The sequence below is a fragment of the Oncorhynchus kisutch genome, linkage group LG4 (assembly GCF_002021735.2).
Source record: "Oncorhynchus kisutch isolate 150728-3 linkage group LG4, Okis_V2, whole genome shotgun sequence".
NCBI classification, from domain to species: Eukaryota; Metazoa; Chordata; class Actinopteri; order Salmoniformes; family Salmonidae; genus Oncorhynchus; species Oncorhynchus kisutch.
Window position 1 is genome coordinate 46,699,421 of NC_034177.2, and position 20,034 is coordinate 46,719,454.

The window sequence follows — 20,034 nt, forward strand, 5'->3', positions numbered from 1 at the left end:
CCAAATAGATCATACTTTGACTAAAACTATGACTTTGATTTAAATCAATTTCCAATATCATGGATAAGCTCAGGTCATCGTCTTTCAGTTGAACAAAAGTGAATTTCCGCTGTTGTGATACTTTTAAGTACGCTCGTCCTACTCATTTTAATTTAATGGTATCCACCACTAGATGGCGGTGTTCACCCTACAATTCGTGTTGCCTTCCGCCACAGGCGATCCAATAGCGGGGCCCTAGGCGCTACCAGAAGAGTTAGTAGCAAGCAGAGACAACAGCTGAGCCTCAGTCTAAGAATGTTGCTTTCTGCTATGACACCATGGAGTCCATATTGTTCATGTATGACACTGTCAACTTGGCCCCGAGTGTGGAGTGCCAATGTGTTCAAGGCATCCCAGGCACACCCTGGGCGTTCTCTTTGCATGGTCCTGACTGAAACAGGTGAAGCGTACTCCATGGCCGTCTGCTTAGGGGGATGTAGGGGAGGCAGGAGGTTCAGTACTTCAGGACAGGTGCCATTACGAGCTTCAGCCTCCCTGCTCGCAGCAGGGGACAGTTATGAGTGCAAGGTGTCTTCCACAGACTCATGGCCAGTCCTTGTATTCTCTGTCTATGAGTGTGGTTTAAGTGTGGTTACAATTTACCAGACCCATCTTTTAGCTTTGTACCAAACCGAGTGACAGGAAGGGCTTGATCAACACAAACTCAGGGCTGTGGCAAAGATATTATCGTTTGACTAGTTTATTGCTTTGCCTTTTCGCCTCTGCTTTAAGGTAATTCCCAAACAAGGGATGGTGGAAAAACAGAGTTACAGTGAAAACGGATGAACCTGACAGAATGCCACCAGCCAAACCCACGGAAGGCATGTCCTGCTGTGTGATATTCAACAGTGAGGGTCACTGGAGGTATGACTCTAAGCAAACAGCACCACCTGGACACGACACGCACTATCACAGGCTCAGGATGGCAACACTGGAGGAAAGTCTATATAATATTGTGAAAGCTTATCTAGGATGTTCTACCTGGTCTCATGCTACATCAGGCAAACCTTTTGATGAAAAACGTCAAGCGTTGACGTTTGTTTGACATTTTTTTATTAGGAGAACATAAACAAATTAAAAACATTTGGGGGCAGCGATATTGCATGCTACAGAATGCTTCTCGTCTGCAGTTACTTCGCCTAGCCCACATTCAGTAGGGAATGCAGGCAGTGGTTTCTGATTGGGTGTCTCTCTGGCTGCTGTGTAGTGTTACTCACACAAGAGGGCACTCCAGGCAAAGTTATGGTTACATGAATCTATTCTACACATCTGCCTCAGTCTGTTGTGTCTACCCTCCTAGAAAGCAAGTGGGCTTGCAGGCTTTTGTTCCAACTTTACTCTTAACACACCTGATTCAGCTAATCGAGGTCCTGAGGTAAAAGGGATGGAGTTTGTTTTGCAGGAGGGTAGCCCCCTGCTCTGAACACCACATGAAGCTATATGTTAAATGAGGATGACACATACAGCACTTTAAAACTTTGGGGAAAGTGCTATTGAAATGCAAGACTTACAAATGGCTTGTTTATATTATTTTCATATGAAAAGTACTGCATGTGATGTGGGGGGAGAGAGCTTGTTTTGAGGCAGAACATTACCTCAGCCCTCAGAGACTGGGCCGTTCACCCTGGTGTTCTACCTCTGAAAGATCAACACTGAGAACAGATGTTTCTATAGAGGTCCTGGAGAGAAGTGGAGAGGGAGAGGAGCGGGAGAAGGTGAGGAGATGGAGAGAAGAGGGAGAGGGAGAGAAGAGGAGGCATAAGGGAGAGAAGATGGTGAAGGTGTACTGCATGGCAGGGGGCTAGGTGATATCGGATCCTAACATCTGTCAGTCTTAGGGGTTATCCCATGCAGAGTGGACCTCACACTGGTTGAGAGACATGTCCCAACGGTGTCGGATGTCGGGTGGTGTTTAGCTTCGATGCACAACACAGTTGGGAAAGCGAGACATATGGGCCCTAAAGTCAATCAAACAATTGCTTAACTGCAAATGTTAACGTTTTAGTTTATCTATTTAATGCAACTTTGGCCATTTATACAGAGGACCGCTCTTAAATAAATTCTGAAGGTATATCTTTGGTATGATCGAGTTACTACATAGATAGACTCTTTAGATTTTATGAAGCAGATCATTTTCTTTTAGGAAGTGGTCATGGGCCAATCATTTGAATGCGTTATATGGACCAATTTAGCAATATTAACATATCGTAGCCACTAGCCAGGCATAATAATACTCATCCATCAATTACGGCTTGATTATCTGAGGTTTTATAAGCCTTTGTTTTGCTGTTACTTATCATATTTAAACTCCTTTTTTAGACATTGTGATAGACTGGACTTGGCCCATGGGCTGCCATTTGTGTATCTGGCACTTAGAAGTAATTCTATAAAACTAAATGGGTATATATTCTGCACTATTCAAAAACGAAATTGTCATATTTTGCCATTGTGATAAAATGATCCATATACTATCAATTTGAGTTTAAAGTTTAAAAGGATACCATGTATTCTTCTTATGGCCTTTGTGTAGCCTGAGTTTTTTTTTTACTGAAACCAAGACCAGAGATTTGTATACAAATACAAAAATTAAGTAGCTTACTGAAAATGTAAATTGTCCATTTAAAAAAAAAAAATTATATTAAAGATTTGAATAAGATCATGGTGTGTCTTTGAGTTGACTGTAGGCCTAGAACATCTCGATAATACTTTAAACATCATAGACAAACGTGTTTATTTATTCACACTTTCTCTGTTAGTTATCAGCTTCAAAAAAATACTTGTTTGTCCAAGTGGCTTTTGAGCAAAATATAGCCTATGCAGAAAGCAACGAAAAATCACTAACATAGAAAACATACTTTAGAGATTACATAGCCCTTTAAGTCATTGTGAATGTAGTAAGGCCTACACAGAGTTTAGTACGCAGTGGCGCGTTTTTCCTCACCTTTCTCTGCATGTTTTGTTACTGTTTGGCTCTTGCAATTCCATGATTAAGAGAAATCCCCTCCTTCAGGAGAACATAAATTCGAATTTACACACTTAATACCTCGAAGATGGCCTCGGAAAATGTAAGCTTCTTAAGTGTTGATATTTTAAAAACCCAGATATATGCCTGGTTACCGTGGAATATTTTGTGGTTTGATCAAATGTAATTTCCTCTCTGCTCAAGTTAAAAAATAAATTAAAAAACAGACTACAGCATTTCTGATATAAGGATTACATTTTCCACAGTTGCTTCAAGTAATGGCTACTAAAATCTAGACTACATGCAGAGGGAATTTCGAGAGTAATGTATGGCTTATTGCAATACAGGACATATTGCGTATTGGAATGGTGCTTCGATAATGCAGTCAATGCAATGATGAATAGTTTTTATCCAATAATCCAATACTTTTGCCGGCATTGGCAACTTTCTGTGTGGAGTTGTGTGCTTCACATGGCTGTGATTATTTGGCAAAGCACACATGTCAACTATTGCAGCCATGCAACACGAAATTAACCTGGTAAAAATAGGTCATTTTTTTGCGTAATGAACGACCAAAGTCAATAGAAATGACAAAGTAACACACTTTTCTTCTAAAAAAAGACTACAATAAAACTAGTCTTCTTTAATTAATAATTATTCACCACGTGGTTTGACAAAGGAATCCACTTTTTTCCCCTCCACATTATCCTTTAAAACATTCTAAATGTAATTAATTGAATATTCACATTCCTAAATAATTGTTTGTTGCCTTTTTAGGGACTCCCAGGAATAGTCATTGTCATTGTTCTATTTGCATCTCAATATGTTTTTTTCCCCACTGAAAATATAGTTTCTTTTCCCAGTTGGACAATAAATAAAATGTCTATATGGAGCCTATAGCTTACCAAATGTCACACAGGCTACTAGACATGTGTCATACCTTTCTTAATTTCATATCTCAAGTCTTTACAAATATCTATCTGTGTTTGGCTCCTGGCTTGGCTGTCTCTTGCCAGAGCCTCGGCTCTGTGTAACATAGTTTGATGTAATCCATTTAAATGCGTTGCTGACCCCATGTTGGATCCGGGGCTCTGCAGGTGTCCAAAAGTGCCATGATAGTTCGAGTAACCCTGGAAAAAGGGAGACGTATAATAGACATGTCTGGATAGGGCTGCACTGTGAGGGAAAAGATTCTGAGAAGCGTCTCGTAATGGAGATGACATAGGCCTACCGCCCGGAATCTCTGTACGTAATTGTCTGGGCACGGTCTGAGCGGCATCACTACATCCTTTACATTTATCCGAAGAAGTTGCAATCTCCGCGAGCGACCACAGTTTTGGTTTCGGGGCCGGAAGGGCCGAGTGAATCACTGACGTAGCATTGCTGGAGTTGCCTGAGTCATTACGCCTCAGTGGAGGTGGACTTTCCGAGGCTGCGGAGTCTGAATCCCTTTCCACTCCAAGGTCCGCGTTTTGGGGAGATGCTGCGGTGGTGGGCCGTGGCATCTCGGGCACTCTCCTGTCCCCGTGGTCCTTTACATTCGGATCAATTAAGACAGGTTCCATGTCATTGCCGCTATTGTCTTCTTTGTATTTCTCACAGGGGATTCCCACTGGATTTGGATGCTGCCCAACTGCAAAATATAATAAATTAGACCAACGCGTTCCAAGGATTAGGCCTAATCACCCTGTCAAGGTCTAACGAAAGTAACAACATTTTTAAGTCTATGCAGTGAATTACATTTAAAAAATACTTTTGAAACTAATGACATACTGTAGCAGACATACTGTAGCATAGAAACCTATATTTGTTAAAAAGTGACTTAAACTTACCTGCTTCATTTTTCGACCCAATTTCTGCCGTGGGCTTAAGTGGCTCTTCTTCGTCGTCATTCTTCTCCAGGTCAATGTTGTCATCTTCTTCCTCATCCTCACTTCTATTCCTCGGGGTCCACGTCATTTTATTCTCTTTCTTCAACCGCCGTCTGGCGTTGGCGAACCAGGTGGACACTTGGGTAAGGGTCATCTTAGTAATGATGGCCAGCATGATCTTCTCACCCTTGGTTGGGTAGGGGTTTTTACGGTGTTCATTGAGCCACGCTTTGAGAGTGGCAGTCGCATCTCTTGTAGCATTTTTCCTGTATGCAGGGTCTCCATATGGATAGCCCAATGCTACACCGAACGGGTGATACTCTAAAGAGCCAGCGATACCCGCTGAGGGATCGTACGCGGAGCCCTAGAAAGTCAATAGAAAGTCAATAGATACGAATTTCTCTCAACAGTTTGACCTCACAAGACTGGAAAGCTTAAAGGTAGACATTGGTAATTTCTAGACCTTCAATTTCCAATTGTATTGATCATATTTAGAGTTCAAAATGTATGTATATTATAGGCCTATACGTAAGCTATACAACGTATGACAGATACAATATTGGACACAATTTGAACAACAAAAAAATAGTTTTTATTTTGCAAAGTTGAAAAAATAATTGTGACTAATCATTGCATAAGCTCTTATTATAAATGACGTAACTTTTATACATGTTTTATTTAAAGCTATACGTCAGCTTACTCGTTACAAAATCTGGATACAAATAGGCCTTTTCAAAGAAACGAAAGGCATTTTTCCCCCAATAATTATTCCGTAATTGTTAAACTGTACAGTATTCACTTACCACAAATGAGTTAAGTGCCGCCGTCTGCTCTCCGCTATACTGGAGGTGAGAATTGAAGCCAGGGGATGAACCATTGAACGCCGGTGATCCCGCGTAAGGAGCGAAGGCTGAGCCTGAAGACGACCGGCCCAGTTCCTCTGTCCTTGGTCCTCCTAAAATCACACTGGAACTGAACGGGGGACAGGAATGGAGAGCTAGAGACACCGACGGCTGGAAGAGAAAGCCTTGAGGATAGGCCATGGTGAGTGACTTCCTAAAGTCAGTCACTTATGTCCACTTGTGCACTTTCGACCTTAGATGCACACACACAAGAAAAGCGCATGAAAACTCACATCTGAAAACAGTTCCCTTCCCTCAATGTTCGCATTTGAAAAACAACTAATCCATTCAATAACATTGCGAACTGTTGCGTTGGTTGGTTTGTTGTTGTTTGCTGCAGCAATTTGTCAGGGAAAGTTGTCTGCATGTAGCCTTCCAACGGAACGCTTTGTCGATGCTCAACCTGCCAGGCTCTGGATATGGGAGAGTCAGCGGAGGAATAGGCAACCTCATTCTATGATTGTCAGCTCCACCCCCGTGCGCGCGCGCGCACACACACACACACACACACGTTATGCTATAATTTAGATCGAATTAGACTATTAGCAAATCATTAAGCTGGTATTGTGAAGGCTATCTGTACCCCAACACATAAAATGATATCAATCTATATAATTTAGACCCAATTATAGATTATTTTATTATCAACAGCACTCCTCGTTAACCAGAGCGGGATCGCTGTATGCACTGCTAACAGGATCCCTAACCCGATCTTCAGTTGTAACAATTGCAGGTATATAGGCTATATCACAATTGCATATATCTAAATATGTTATTTACCAGAGAAATACATTTAAAAACACTCAAGTAAAAGCAGATAGCCTAATAAAAACAAAGGAATAATTGTACAGTCTTACCATTTGGTTTAATTTAATTGGCTGTTGTGGTTTCAAATAATTAGTTATTTGCATTGTCAGTCGATGTTTGTGAATAATACTTCTTGCCCCTGAATACAGTTGCCAACAATATAGCCAATCAGGCATAGAAGAAATAGTCGAATGGACAGACGGATAACTTGTGGGGAACTGTCCAAGTGCTGAATGTTGGCACTGTAGGTAGTGACGTCACATTTTCAAGCTCAGGAAAGTCTCAGTGGACGATTAGGCCAATCTACGATCTGTGAGTTGCGTGACGTGCTGAAAGCTGGCTAGAAAACAGACATTAGATCATCCTCATACTCTACAGATCGTTTCTGCTATCAGTTGAACATGCATGCTTCTCGCTGTCGCCATCGACATCAATGGAAGCCTGATAAATAGTTTGACCACCCTTTATCAGCAGAAAAAGAAAGGGACAGTATTTCTCTGGACCATATAGCCTACACCTGGCATTTTTTTTCTTCTCAAACAAGAGCAGATACAGTAGGTGAGTAGCCTAGTCCTATCCTAATTCACGTTTTGGCTATTGAGTTCTGAGGAAAGGTTTACCAATGGGGGGGGGGGTTACACCTCAGGTAGCCATACAAGTAACATGCAATTTAATATTTGTTTACATTATATTTGCCTAAAAGCATAGCCTAAACACGTTTTGATTGATATGGCCCGTGCTTACTGTAAGCTTCTATTGTAAACACAACCCTGAACAGCTCTGCTTAGTCTGGCCTTAGACCTGTGTGCATGGACAGAGTTAATCTTATTTGTTGTTACTATAATTAGAGTGGGTAGCTTAAGACTTCACTTTCGCACTGGCCCATGGTGTGTGGTCAGTCTCTGTCATTGTCTTATGAGGGAAAAAGCAACAACAGTGCATCTTGATATGCTCAGTGTTTCTGACTTTCTTTAGATGACAGCCACACCAACCCACCAGGTTTGGATGTCCCTTTTGTATTGGTCTAACTCATTTACAGCCTGGTGAAAAGTCCATCCCACCAAATTTCAGGCGGCCTTTTCAGTCAGCTCGTACACCATTAGAATCACGTTTCTGACGACACGGGGCCTTTAAGATACGAATGCTGTGTTGATATTCTGAAATGAATCTGTTCTCCCATCCATTTATCTATGACAGATAGCAGTAATAAGTTGACTTTACAACATTTCATAAACAGTATTTAAAAGGCAACAGCAACATGATTAACAGTAGACTTTTAATACACCTGGGAAAGAGATTGGGATAATATTCCCTTTTCAATTACACAAAAAATTACCAGAGCGAGCATGAAGAAAGAGTACCTTTTATATGAAAATAAGTCAATAACCTGAAACACTAAAAAATATTGATTGAGCATAATGAAGCCTGAGCAATGTGAAAACACTTCTCCTTAAGGAGTCTCTCATCACATCATAAGCATGACCGCACTCCTTATCGGTGCAATTTATGGTCTTTGTGTGTGTGTGTGTGTGTGTGTGTGTGTGTGTGTGTGTGTGTGTGTGTGTGTGTGTGTGTGTGTGTGTGTGTGTGTGTGTGTGTGTGCTTGTGTGCAGCGGGAAATGGTGCAGTTGTTGGGCATGATCATTTGTGGATCATATGCAGTTTCTCAGTTTATAGACTACAGATAGGTTGGGTAGATTAGAGATGGCATTTTCATGCCTTTAAGCATCCCTCACTAATGCACTGTACTGATTACAGTTGGGGAGGTGCAGCATAACGTAGGCTTGCATCTTATAACCACTGTTGGTAGGTGTGGAGTGCATGAGAATCATATTAGAGGCCATGAATGCATGTGGTATGCTGGTGATCTATTTCTAATCAGCAGCTCTATGATATGACAAGACATCTACACCAGGCGGTGCTTAAGTAATGCCCAGAAGGTCGTCAAGGACTCCAGTCTCCCGAGCCGAGGACTGTTCACTCTTTTACCATCTGGCAAGCGGTATCGGAGCATCAGGTCCCGTACCAACAGACTCCGAGATAACTTCTAAATACAGTCGTACTTAACATTGCACCTTCGTTAATATTGAGGGTTAGAATGTGTTCAGAGCTGGCAGACAGGGTAGTGGTGTTGAAGTGGCCAGTCTAATTAAACATCATTTCTCTGTCTCTTTACAGAAATCCATTTCCCTTGTCCCAAAATTGTAGCTACTATCTTTAAGGCTTTGTCTGGGGAAGATGTATCCATAACTGTTATAGGGTGTCTTTTACCGTCCTCCCTCGGCTAACATTTGTGCACTCAAGAAATTAACTATTTTGTCTTCTTTTATTAAATCAGAAGTTATTATCTTGGGTGACCTAAATTATGATTGGGAAACGCAGGCTTCAGACAATCTGAAAGACGTGTAAAGATCTAAAACTATCCCGTCTGTTGACTAAGACCACACAGCCCAACCCTAAAGATCCTTCAAAGTCAACTCTTATTGATATTATTTTAACAAATACACCAGAGAAATATGTTTCTACTGGTGTCTTTGCCCAAGACATTAGTGACCATTGCCCAGCTGTTTGTGTTAGAGATGTGAGAATACAAAAATCCAAGGCTCGTGTCATCACAAAGAGGAACTTTGAAAATGTCAGTGAACATACTTTTTTACATTATCTTTATTTTAGTGTCCTTGATTGTATTTAAGATATCCCTGAACCTGATTTAGCGTTGAGCATTTTTGCAGATGTCTTCAATACTATTGTGGATAATCATGCTCCCTTCTAAAAAATGAAGGGTTGAAGGTAGATCGAATGCCTGGTACACTTCGGAATCATCAGAAATCATTCATAAAATAGATAGATGCTTGGGTCAAGGCCAGGAACACAGGCTTAGGCACGAACTGGCAAGCTTTTTAAGCCACTGAGGAATCATTGTGTAAGACAAATAAGAAAGGCTAAATCTGATTATTATGTAACCGCTCTTTCCGATTGTAACCCGGCGAAATTCTGGAAAACTGTCAAGTCCCTGAAGAGTTCTACTTCCTCCTCTCTGCCACAACAAATTAATTCAGACACTCATTATGGGAAGAAAATGCCTTCATTGATGCATTTAATCACCATTTTGTATTTCTGAAAAAACTTCTAAGCCTCTTCACAATGATGTTGGGCTGGATGCTGATAGGGGAACCTTGCTGAATGAGCAGAGAAATGACATTCAAAGCTTTTGTTTTAGGCTATTTGCAGAAAAATAAGTCCTGGATGCTTTGCTAACAATAGACAACAAGAAATCCACATGGGGCTGACCAATTGTATCCCAGTCTGCTGAAGTGTGCAGCGCCCATCATTGTTGGTTGAAGGAATTTTCTGTAGAGCTCTGAGACAGGATTGTGTTGAGGCACAGATCTGGGGAAGGGCACCTAAAAATGTGTGCAGCATTGAAGGTCCCCAAGAACACAGTGGCCTCCATCATTCTTAAATGGAAGAAGTTTGGAACCACCAAGACTCTTCCTAGAGCTAGCCGCCCGGCCAAACTGAGCAATCGCGGGACAAGGGCCTTGCTCAGGGAGGTGACCAAGAACCTGATGGTCACTCTGACAGAGCTCCAATTCTTCTGTGGAGATGGGAGAACCTTCCAGAAGATCAACCATCTTTGCAGCACACCACCAATCAGGCCTTTATGATAGTGTGGCCAGACGGAAGCCATGACTTTCAGACCATGAGAAACAAGATTCTCAGGTCTGATGAAACCAAAATTAAACTCTTTGGCCTTAATGCGAAATGTCACATCTGGAGGAAACTTGGCACCATCCCTATGGTGAAGCATGGTGGTGGCAGCATCATGCTGTTGGGATGTTTTTCAGTGGCAGGGACTGGGAGACTAGTCAGGATTGAGGGAAAGATGAACAGAGCAAAGTACAGAGAGATCATTGATGAAAACCTGCTCCAGAGCGCTCAGGACCTCAGACTGGGGGTGAAGGTTCACCTTCCAACAGGACAACGACCCTAAGCACATGGCCAAGACAACGCAGGAGTGGCTTCGGGACAAGTGTCTGAATGTCCTTGAGTGGTCCAGCCAGAGCCTGGACTTGAACTCGATCGAACATCTCTGGAGATATCTGAAAACAGCTTTGCAGGGACGCTACCCATCCAACCTGACAGAGCTTGAGAGGATCTGCAGAGTAGAATGGGAGATACTCCCCAAATACAGGTGTGCCAAGCTTGTAGTGTCATACCCAAGAAGAGACTAAAGGCTGTAATTGCTGCCAAAAGTGCTTCAAGGCTCTGAATACTTATGGAAATTTAATATTTCAGTTTTAGATATGTTTATACAATTTTAATTTAAAAAATAATTCTAAAAACCTGTTTTTGTTTTGTCATTATGGGGTCTTGTATGTAGATTGATGAGGGATTTTCTTTTGTTTAATCCATTTTAGAATGAGTCTGTAATACAACGCAATGTGAAAAAAGTCAAGGGGTCTGAATATTTTCCTGAATGCACTGTATATACACTACCAGGTCAAAAGTTTTAGATCACCTACTCATTCAAGGGGTTTTCAAATCTGGGTAAAAGATTGAAAGTAATTTGAGACTCATTCAGTAAATGTAGTAATTGTTTGCTTTTCTGAAGTCTACCAATCTTGCCAGCAGGCATGCCAGCTAAGATAGTTAGACAACCTAGATACTCTAACTTGATTTAAAGCCTGAAATTGCTTCTTGGTAGGTAGCTATGTGGTTGGGCGATTGGGAACCTATCTGGGCTAGCTAAAGCCAATTTCATAAAATTACCAGGTGGCTAGTAATATTACAGAGAAACAACAACAAAATTGTAACCACAATGTTATTATTATTATTGTATTTTTTTAAACAGGACACATCTGAGGGGGCACATACCCCCTATGGGCATGACGCCTCTGTTGGTATAGACTAGATATCCCACTAACCACAGTATTTAAGAACAAGGCTTTTAGTCTAGAATTCAAATGTGTGTGTGTATGTCTGTGCGTGTGTGTGTGTTTGTGTCAGGACGCCCAGCTGCACAGGTTTGTATACTTGTATGTTTTAACTATTGCATCATGTTGTTCTCCACTGGCAGGTGACTCTGTGCCCTATGACAGAGTGTTCTTCAGTGTTACCTCAGTTCCAGGAGTCCCAGCAGGACATGGACGGGGAGTCAGGGCGTTCAGAACATCACCAACAGCCCATGACACCGAGACAGTTTCAGGACTGGCGGAATAGTCTAGGCAAGAGTTCAGCACTAGACCAGGATAGACTGAACCTGCAAGGTCTTGACCAGGGTCCAGCACAAGACAAGGAAACACTGCCAGGTCTTGACCAGGGTCCAGCACAAGACAAGGAAACACTGCCAGGTCTTGACCAGGGTCCAGCACAAGACAAGGAAACACTGCCAGGTCTTGACCAGGGTCCAGCACAAGACAAGGAAACACTGCCAGGTCTTGACCAGGGTCCAGCACAAGACAAGGAAACACTGCCAGGTCTTGACCAGGGTCCAGCACAAGACAAGGAAACACTGCCAGGTCTTGACCAGGGTCCAGCACAAGACAAGGAAACACTGCATGGTTTTAAACAGGGACCAGCACAAGACCAGGCGAGTCGGAATTACTTCCATCAAGTCCAGGATCAGGATCGTTCACTAGGCTCCAATAAATGCACAACAGAAGAACAGGATCCTTCCATAAAGGTCTCAGTCCAGGATGAGGATCCACCAGGGAACCAGGACTATCAATGTAATTTAGACCTGGAGCAATGCACAGCTCATAGCGCAGACCAGGGTGAAAACAGGCTGAGTGGTGTGAACCAGGATCCAGTATATTTTGGTCCCGCACAAGACCACAGCAGCCCTCATGACATCCCCATTCTGGTATCAGCTGGGAACCAGAACCAAACACAGGACTCAATCCATGATCTAGCTGGTGGAATGGATCTACCACACTGCACAGATCCAAATCCAACCCCAAAACAGGACCAAGAGAAACTGCTTGGGACAGACCAGGAGCAGGCCCTAGTGGACCCAGACAGACGACTTAACCCAAACCAGGACCACGCCACAGATGAGGCTTGTGGGGAAGATGCGGCAGGGGAACAAGGCGCCTGTATCCCAGCGGTGGTGATCACTCAGACAGAAGGGGTGAGTAAAGATACAATACCCAATGGAAAATAATAATATGCACTCATTGATATTCATGGATTTCAACTGTACTGTTCCACACCACTCTAGACTAGAGCTCTGCCACACGGCTCACACTGCCAAATGTCTTCTCTTCCTCAACCCCTTTGTTTTCCCAACTCACAGGTAGGCCTTTCTTCTCCGTATTTGTTCTTTGTTCTTTGTTTAAACGATGTCTCTGATCATGTTCAAAGCCCATCTTTTCTGACAGCTTTTTCCTCTCTCACCCCTCCTCTCTTTATCCTGTTTCATCGAACCATTTTTTATTTCTTCCACTGAAATCTGTTTCTCTATGTTCACATTGTACATGTTTTTTTATAGGTTTAGGGTGGTAAATAAGGCGTTCTTGTCCTGGTTCCACACATCACAATGTTGATTAGAGATGATCTGAACTTCCTTCATAATATAGATGATTTTCCTACTGCAGCGGATTTTCTTATTCAAGCGAATGCTTTCACAAAGCCCTCCTTAGTGAATAGGTTGTGTGTGTTTAGGTAAGGACATCTCTCTGTCGTCCATTTCCTATCCGACCCTGCGTTTTCCATCTTGATTTAGTTTGCACTATTGTCTTTATACTACCTTCACCTGCCCTTCTGGCAATAACTCCACTTTCAAAAATAAAACAATATTAAAGTAGGCCTACAAATGAGTCCAGGTCCGTTTCTTAAGTAGCTATTCAGCACAGTGGAACAGAATGTTTAAAAAAAGCCGCACATACTGTAGTTATAGACTGTAAGATGCTATAATCAGAGGCGGAAGGATTCCGAGGGGGTAAACATGTGAGAATTGAACTCTCTTAGAGCCAGCTCTCCTATGACAGAATCCATTTCCTGCTCTCATGTCCAGCGATCCAAACCGCCTCCAAATAAGTTCCCCTCACAGCCTCTCCCTCACACACGGCCGGCGGAGCCGAGGAGCACTTAAACCAAATTGACTATACCGATCTGAATTATGAAGATACCGATATCATGCATAAAGTTATTTACTCCTCTGAAGAATTGGAATAAGTAATTCCCTCAGATGGCGGTACGGGGGAACTAATATGAATGCAAATAGGGTTAGCCTCCTGCATTAGTGTCTGATAAACAATTTACAGGCCTCAGTGTTCACTGGGGAATACACACTCTCCTGGCCACACACACACACACACCCGCGCACAGGAGGAGATGGGGAGGATGCCAATCTGGAGAGAGAGGGTCTGTTCCAGCATCCCCTTTCTTTAGACGTCCTTATCTCTATTAACCCCTTGAGCTTCTGGAATCATTACAACTAGATCAGACCACCCTGTTACATTTTAGCACGATGAACTATATAGCATGAAATATAATTTAAGCATGAAATAAACTAGCTATACAAAAGTATGTGGACACCCCTTCGTATTAGTGGGTTCGGCTATTTCAGCCACACCCGTTGCTGACAGGTCTATAAAATCAAGCACACAGCCATGCATTCTCCATAGGAAATCTCCATTAGTTCTCTAGTGAAGGGAAATCTTAACGCTACAACATACAATTCCATTCTAGACGATTCTGTGCTTCCAACTTTGTAGTAACTGTTTTGGGGAAGGCCCTTTCCTGTTTCAGCATGACAATGCCCCTTGCACAAAGCGAGGTCCATACAGAAATGGTTTGTCGAGATCAGTGTGGAAGAACTTGACTGGCCTGCCCAGAGCCCTGACCTCAACTCCATCGAATCCTTTGGGATGAAATGGAACGCCGACTGTGAGCCAGGCCTAATCGCCCAACATCAGTGCCCGACCTCTCTAATGCTCTGATTGCTGAATGGAAGTAAGTCCCCACAGCAATGTTCCAACATCTAATGGAAAGCCTTCCCAGAAGAGTGGAGGCTGTTATAGCAGCAAATGAGGGACCAACTCCATATTAATGCCCATGATTTTGGAATTAGATGTTCAACAAGCAGGTGTCCACATACTTTTGGTCATGTAGTGTATCTACAGTTGTCATTTCTTTTGGATGTCCTTTTTACCGTAGGTATTCCTCCCATTTCCCATGGTATTTGGCCATTTTGTCTTCAGTGATTTTGGTTGTTGTTGTCCGAATTAAGTCATTTTTGTCTTACAGCTGCCTCCTCCTGCTTTCAATGTTAAAGAGTGACTTCCTTTAAAAAGAATCAAAAAGGAATCCCTTTGAAAATGGCCTCTGTGGCAGTGTCAACATTTAGTGTAGATAGGATAATTTTGATCATGAAGTCAGTTTTGTCTAAAATAGAGTTTGGAACATCTGTGAATCACAGTGGGTAAATTAAGGTTGGGTTTGGATTTGATGTTGTCCATTTGCCCACTAGCATGGACAGTGAGACAGACCTGCCCAGCAGCTCCGACAACACGTCACACTTTTTTACTTCAGAAATACTGCACCAAACATCATTAGTTAGATGTAAAATTGGGCAACTAAAATATCCTCAGCAAAAACATCAAAATTAACAAAGTTATCTTAGATTCCTTCTGGGGATTTTGAGGAAGTGAAATCGGTTTCCACGTCTACAGTGTCTCATGGGGGACAAACATCATTAACCAAACGCAGAATCGGTCAGGAAACACACCTCCAAGACTGAATTCTCGTATTAAATACACACTGCCAATCGGCGTATTCGGTGGCTCTTTAAAAAGAATCATCCACATTTTCAGCTCATCGACTTCCTTAAGGTTTGGTTAAAGTGAAAAATAGTGTTTGGAATGCCATAACATTAGACATATGCTTGGTGAAGTGTGTGATTTGTTTTTACGGCAACCATTGAAAAAAGTCTCCATTTTGAACTTTTTAAGACTCATGAAGGAGATTAACAGAGCAACCACATTTTGAGCAAATAAATAGTGTAAGCCGGGGTAAAGAATGATTTTCCATGGACACTGTGACTTCAGATATGACTCAACGTTAAATTACTCAACTTCTGTGGGACTTCTAAGGAGAAATCATATGAGCAGATAGCTAGCAACTGCTATGGCACCAAACCCTAATCCGAAGAGATCTCCCAGTACCCCTGATCTTTATACCCAGAGCAATAGCATCTGAAATCACAATAAATGTAATTCAATTATGGTCCCACAATAGTACTACAAGTGGGAGCCATACAAAACACTGTCAACATACATTTTGACAACAGAGGGGATTAGCAATAGCCCTGCGATTGACATTTAGTTGTCGGAGTTCTCTTCCCTTTTTGTGCTGCTGGCTGTCAAGGCACCGCACATCACTGCTCTCCTTCTATTGCCTTTGATTGGGCGACATCGTGTACATCATCTCCTTCCCCTCCTTTTGCCTCTTCATCTCCATACTGCCCTTCACATCTATGGTTTCTTACTGCCTTCACACTTCATTTGCGTGTCCTTGTTAATGGTCTATGTGGTGCTATTTGTGTAATAGAGAAACATTGATGTGTATTGTTTGTCAGTCACTGTACCAATTAGACCCCCCCCCCCCCCCCCCTCGTGTCATATATGTAGAAATGTCTCCCATCTTGTTTTCTGTTGGCGTTTGTCTTCCCAATTCAAACCCACTTGATCATTTACATGCTCTCAGTTGTGAATTAAAAATAATTGTTGTACATGACGACAACTCGTATCTTCACCACAGATTTCCACAGAAAAGTTCACCAGCGTTACTCTTTAACAGTAGGAGGATAACGTTGTGTTTGTGTGCCTGGTCATTACCTGCCATGAAAACTAAATGAGCAAATGGTGAGTACAATAACTCTCTCGCTCTTTCACCAAATGTGGATTTTATATCACTGTATTGTACTAGCTACATACAGTATATCCCTATATATCCCTAGTTGAAACTCAGAAAGGCCAAGCTTTTAAACCCAGCTTTGTTGTATGCTCCCTACCAGCAGCCTGGAAAATAGTTGTTTTTCCTGACTTTTAATCTGACTATTAGATCTGAATTACAATGCAGACAGACGCCAGTCTATTACATGGTGTCTCTTTTCAAATGGTGTCATAGCTATGGAACGCAGTAACACTCGAGCATTTAGACATACTGTAATTAACTGAAATCAAACTGATTGGAGCAGTATCCTCTATAATGCCAATTTTAGTGCATTTTACGCCGTGATTGAACAAGGAATCTGTGTAAAGTGTCAATGTGTGTGTGTATGCTACAGACTCGTCTGGATAATTAGCTCTCGAGGGATGACAGTCGGAACAGTTAAAGGACAATCATAGCACTATGGGATGTTAAACTGCTGCCTGCTGCCTTTGTCTTTTACTGCGACCTAATTGTTTTCTACAGGCCAGGCAGGTGCTTCACTTTGTACCTTCACAGGAATGAGAGACTTTCACACAAGCAGACGGACTGATATTTTGTGGAGTTGTAAACACTCTCTCATATGATAATTCAGTGTCACACGAAAGCACATTTGAAAGACAGGTCTCTTATTGGAATTGATGGGGGTAGATCGTATCGTGCTGAGTGCCGACAGTGGGTTTCTCTCTCTGCATTGTTTGTTTTTGGTAAATTAGTTTTGCATTCATTCAAGACAAACACAATTGTGTGGAGCAAGAGATGATTAATTCAGATTTGCATAGCCTAGCATCTGGAATTTAAGTTAATATTGCAATGACTTCAAGATATCTGAGCAGGATTAGAATAGAAGATATTGGCCTACATATTATGTCTGCAAAACAGCCCTTGAAGTTCACAAAATAACCATAGCTCTCCACAGCAGTGGAGGCTCTTCATAGGAGGAAGGGGAGGACCATCCTCCTCTGTGAATTGAATGAAAATAAGAAGAGTGAAACATTAAAGAAGTTATCCTTTTAGGGGAAAACTATACTAAATGTATTCATGTCACAATGGAGGTCTACAGTAGCCTCACTCTGTAGGGTAGCACCATGGTGTAGCCGGAGGACAGATAGCTTCTGTCCTCCTGGGTACATTGACAATACAAACCCCAGAAGGCTCATGGTTCTCACCCCCTTCCATAGACTTACACAGTAATTATTACAACTTCCAGAGGACGTCCTCCAACCTATCAGAGCTCTTGCTGCATGAACTGTGACTTGTTGACCACCCAATCAAAGGATCGGAGAATGAATCTAGTACTGAAAGCATATGCTACAGCTAGCTAGGACTGCTGTACATAAAATGTGGTGAGTAGTTGACTCAAAGACAGAGAAAGACAATAGTTTAACAGTTTTGAACAAATGAATTTCCTCCAAAATTAAGAAGCAAGAGTGAGAGAGAGATTTTGTTATATTTTTTTAACTTTCACATTCACTTACTTAGCTAGCAAATGCAGCTTGCTGGTTTAGCCTACTCAAACACCTGGCTCAAACAGAGAGGGATGCTATTTTAGCTAGCTGGCTATGGGTATCCAACACTGGAACTCTTCCAAGTCAAGGTAAGTTTTTGGATTGATTCATTTATTGCCACCAGGCCTGCCGGTGAAACTGCTAAACTGCTAAACTGCTTTCTGACTGTACAATGTACTGCATGATTGTAGCGGGTTTACTAACATGTTAGTTCTAGTACCTATGTTGACTATGACATGACAACGATGTAGGCTGTGTGTAGCGGTTAGCAGTCATGATATGAAGGTTTGGCTTGGAACGTTTTTTTTCGCCTGGTCACAGACAGCTGATGTGCTGTGCACTGAAGTCCAAAAGTGAAGGAAAAATGTGAGAGGAGGAGAGCGTGTCGATAGTTGCAAGAAGAAATCATACACTGCATTCGGAAAGTATTCGGTACCCCTTGACTTTATCCACATTTTGTTACGTTACAGCCTTATTCTAAAATGGAATCAATTGTTTTTTCCCCTCATCAATTTACACACAATACCCCATAATGATAGCAAAACAGGTTTTTATCAAAAAGAAAAATGGAAATATCATATTTTCATAAGTATTCAGACCTTTTACTCAGTACTTTGTTGAAGCACCTTTGGCAGCGATTACAGCCTCAAGTCTACTTGGGTATGACACTACAAGCTTGGCACACCTGTATTTGGGGAGTTTCTCCCATTCTTCTCTGCAGAACCGCTCAAGCTCTATCAGGTTGGATGGGGAGCGTCGCTGCACAGCAATTTTCAGGTCTCTCCAGAGATGTTCGATCGTGTTCAAGACCGGGCTCTGGCTGGGCCACTCAAGGACATTCAGAGACTTGTTCCGAAGCCACTCCTGCATTGTCTTGGCTGTGTGCTTGGGGTCATTGTCCTGTTGGAAGGTGAACCTTCGCCCCAGTCTGAGGTCCTGAGCGCAGGTTTTCATCAAGGATCTCTCTGTACTTGGCTCCGTTCATCTTGCCCTCAATCCTGACTAGTCTCTCTATCCCTGCCACTGTAAACATCCCCACAGCATGATGCTGCCACCACCATGCTTCACCATAGGGATGGTGCCAGGTTTCCTCCAGGCTTGACACTTGGCATTCAGGCCAAACAGTTGGAGTCTTGAAGTCCAATCTTGGAGTCCTTTAGGTGCCTTTTGGCAAACTACAAGTGGGCTGTCATGTGCCATTTACTGAGGAGTGGCTTCCGATGGCCACTCTACCATAAAGGCCTGATTGGTAGAGTGCTGCAGAGATGGTTGTCCTTCTGGAAGGTACCCCCATCTCCACAGAGGCTCTGGAGCTGTGTCAGAGTGACCATTGGGTTCTTGGTCACCTCCTTGACCAAGGCCCTTCTCCCCCGATTGTTCAGGTTGGCCTGGGCAGTCAGCTTTAGGAAGAGTCCAAACTTCTTCCATTTAAGAATGATGGAGGCCACTATGTTCTTGGGGACCTTCAATGCTGCAGAAATGTTTTTATACCCTTCCCCAGATCTGTGCCTCGACACAATCCTGTCTCAGAGCTCTACGGAAAATTCCTTCAACCTCATGGCTTGGTTTTTGCTCTGACATGCATTGTCAACTGTAGGACCTTATATAGACAGGTGTGTGCCTTCCAAATCATGTCCAATCAATTGAATTTACCACAGGTGTACTCCAATCAAGTTGATCAATGGAAACAGGATGCACCTGAGCTCAATTTCGAGTCTCAATTTTGGGTCTGAATACTTAAATGAATAAGGTAATTCTGTTTTTGATTCTTAATACAATTGCAGAAATGTCTTAACCTGTTTTCACTTTGCCGTTATGGGGTGTTGTGTGTAGATTTGATGAGGAAAACAATTAATTTAATACATTTTAGGCTGTAACGTAACAAAATGTGGAAAAAGTCAAGAGGTTTGAAAACGTTCTGAATGCACTGTATATACAACAAGCAAAGTGATCATGCTGTTTTTATGTGGCTGCTATGAAAGTGAACTGTGTTTGCGTATGATCGGGGT

The 20,034-nt window shown here is 42.3% G+C and overlaps 2 protein-coding genes across 3 annotated transcripts in view; one reads left to right on the forward strand and one right to left on the reverse strand.

Moving 5' to 3' along the window:
* Nucleotides 1-1,075: 1,075 nt before the first annotated feature.
* On the reverse strand, nt 1,076-6,298 carry LOC109889607 (iroquois-class homeodomain protein IRX-5). The gene is made up of 3 exons (XM_020481164.2): nt 5,676-6,298; nt 4,834-5,236; nt 1,076-4,634 (listed from the first exon to the last, which is right to left on the reverse strand). Exons 1-3 carry the CDS (start codon nt 5,913-5,915, stop codon nt 3,925-3,927), a joined length of 1,353 nt encoding a protein of 450 aa, XP_020336753.1. The 5' UTR covers nt 5,916-6,298; the 3' UTR covers nt 1,076-3,924.
* A 683-nt stretch (nt 6,299-6,981) lies between these two features.
* LOC116374002 (uncharacterized) overlaps nt 6,982-20,034 on the forward strand; it is a 37,038-nt gene continuing 23,985 nt past the window's right edge. Inside the window, exons 1-3 of one of the 2 annotated variants that reach the window (XM_031823112.1) lie at nt 6,982-7,139; nt 11,662-11,851; nt 11,894-12,714. In XM_031823112.1, the coding sequence (XP_031678972.1) occupies nt 11,677-11,851; nt 11,894-12,714 (996 nt within the window). In that variant the 5' untranslated portion in view covers nt 6,982-7,139; nt 11,662-11,676. Of the gene's footprint in view, nt 7,140-11,661; nt 12,715-20,034 lie in introns of both variants that reach the window. The other variant, XM_031823111.1, reaches the window with a different exon arrangement.

Coding starts and splice junctions, on each gene's coding strand:
- LOC109889607 (XM_020481164.2), bottom strand. CDS start 5,915: ATGGCCTATCCTCAAGGCTTTCTCTTCCAGCCGTCGGTGTCTCTAGCT. Junction 5,237..5,675: donor CGGCACTTAACTCATTTGTG/GTAAGTGAATAC, acceptor TTGACTTTCTAG/GGCTCCGCGTACGATCCCTC. Junction 4,635..4,833: donor TGGGTCGAAAAATGAAGCAG/GTAAGTTTAAGT, acceptor TATATTTTGCAG/TTGGGCAGCATCCAAATCCA.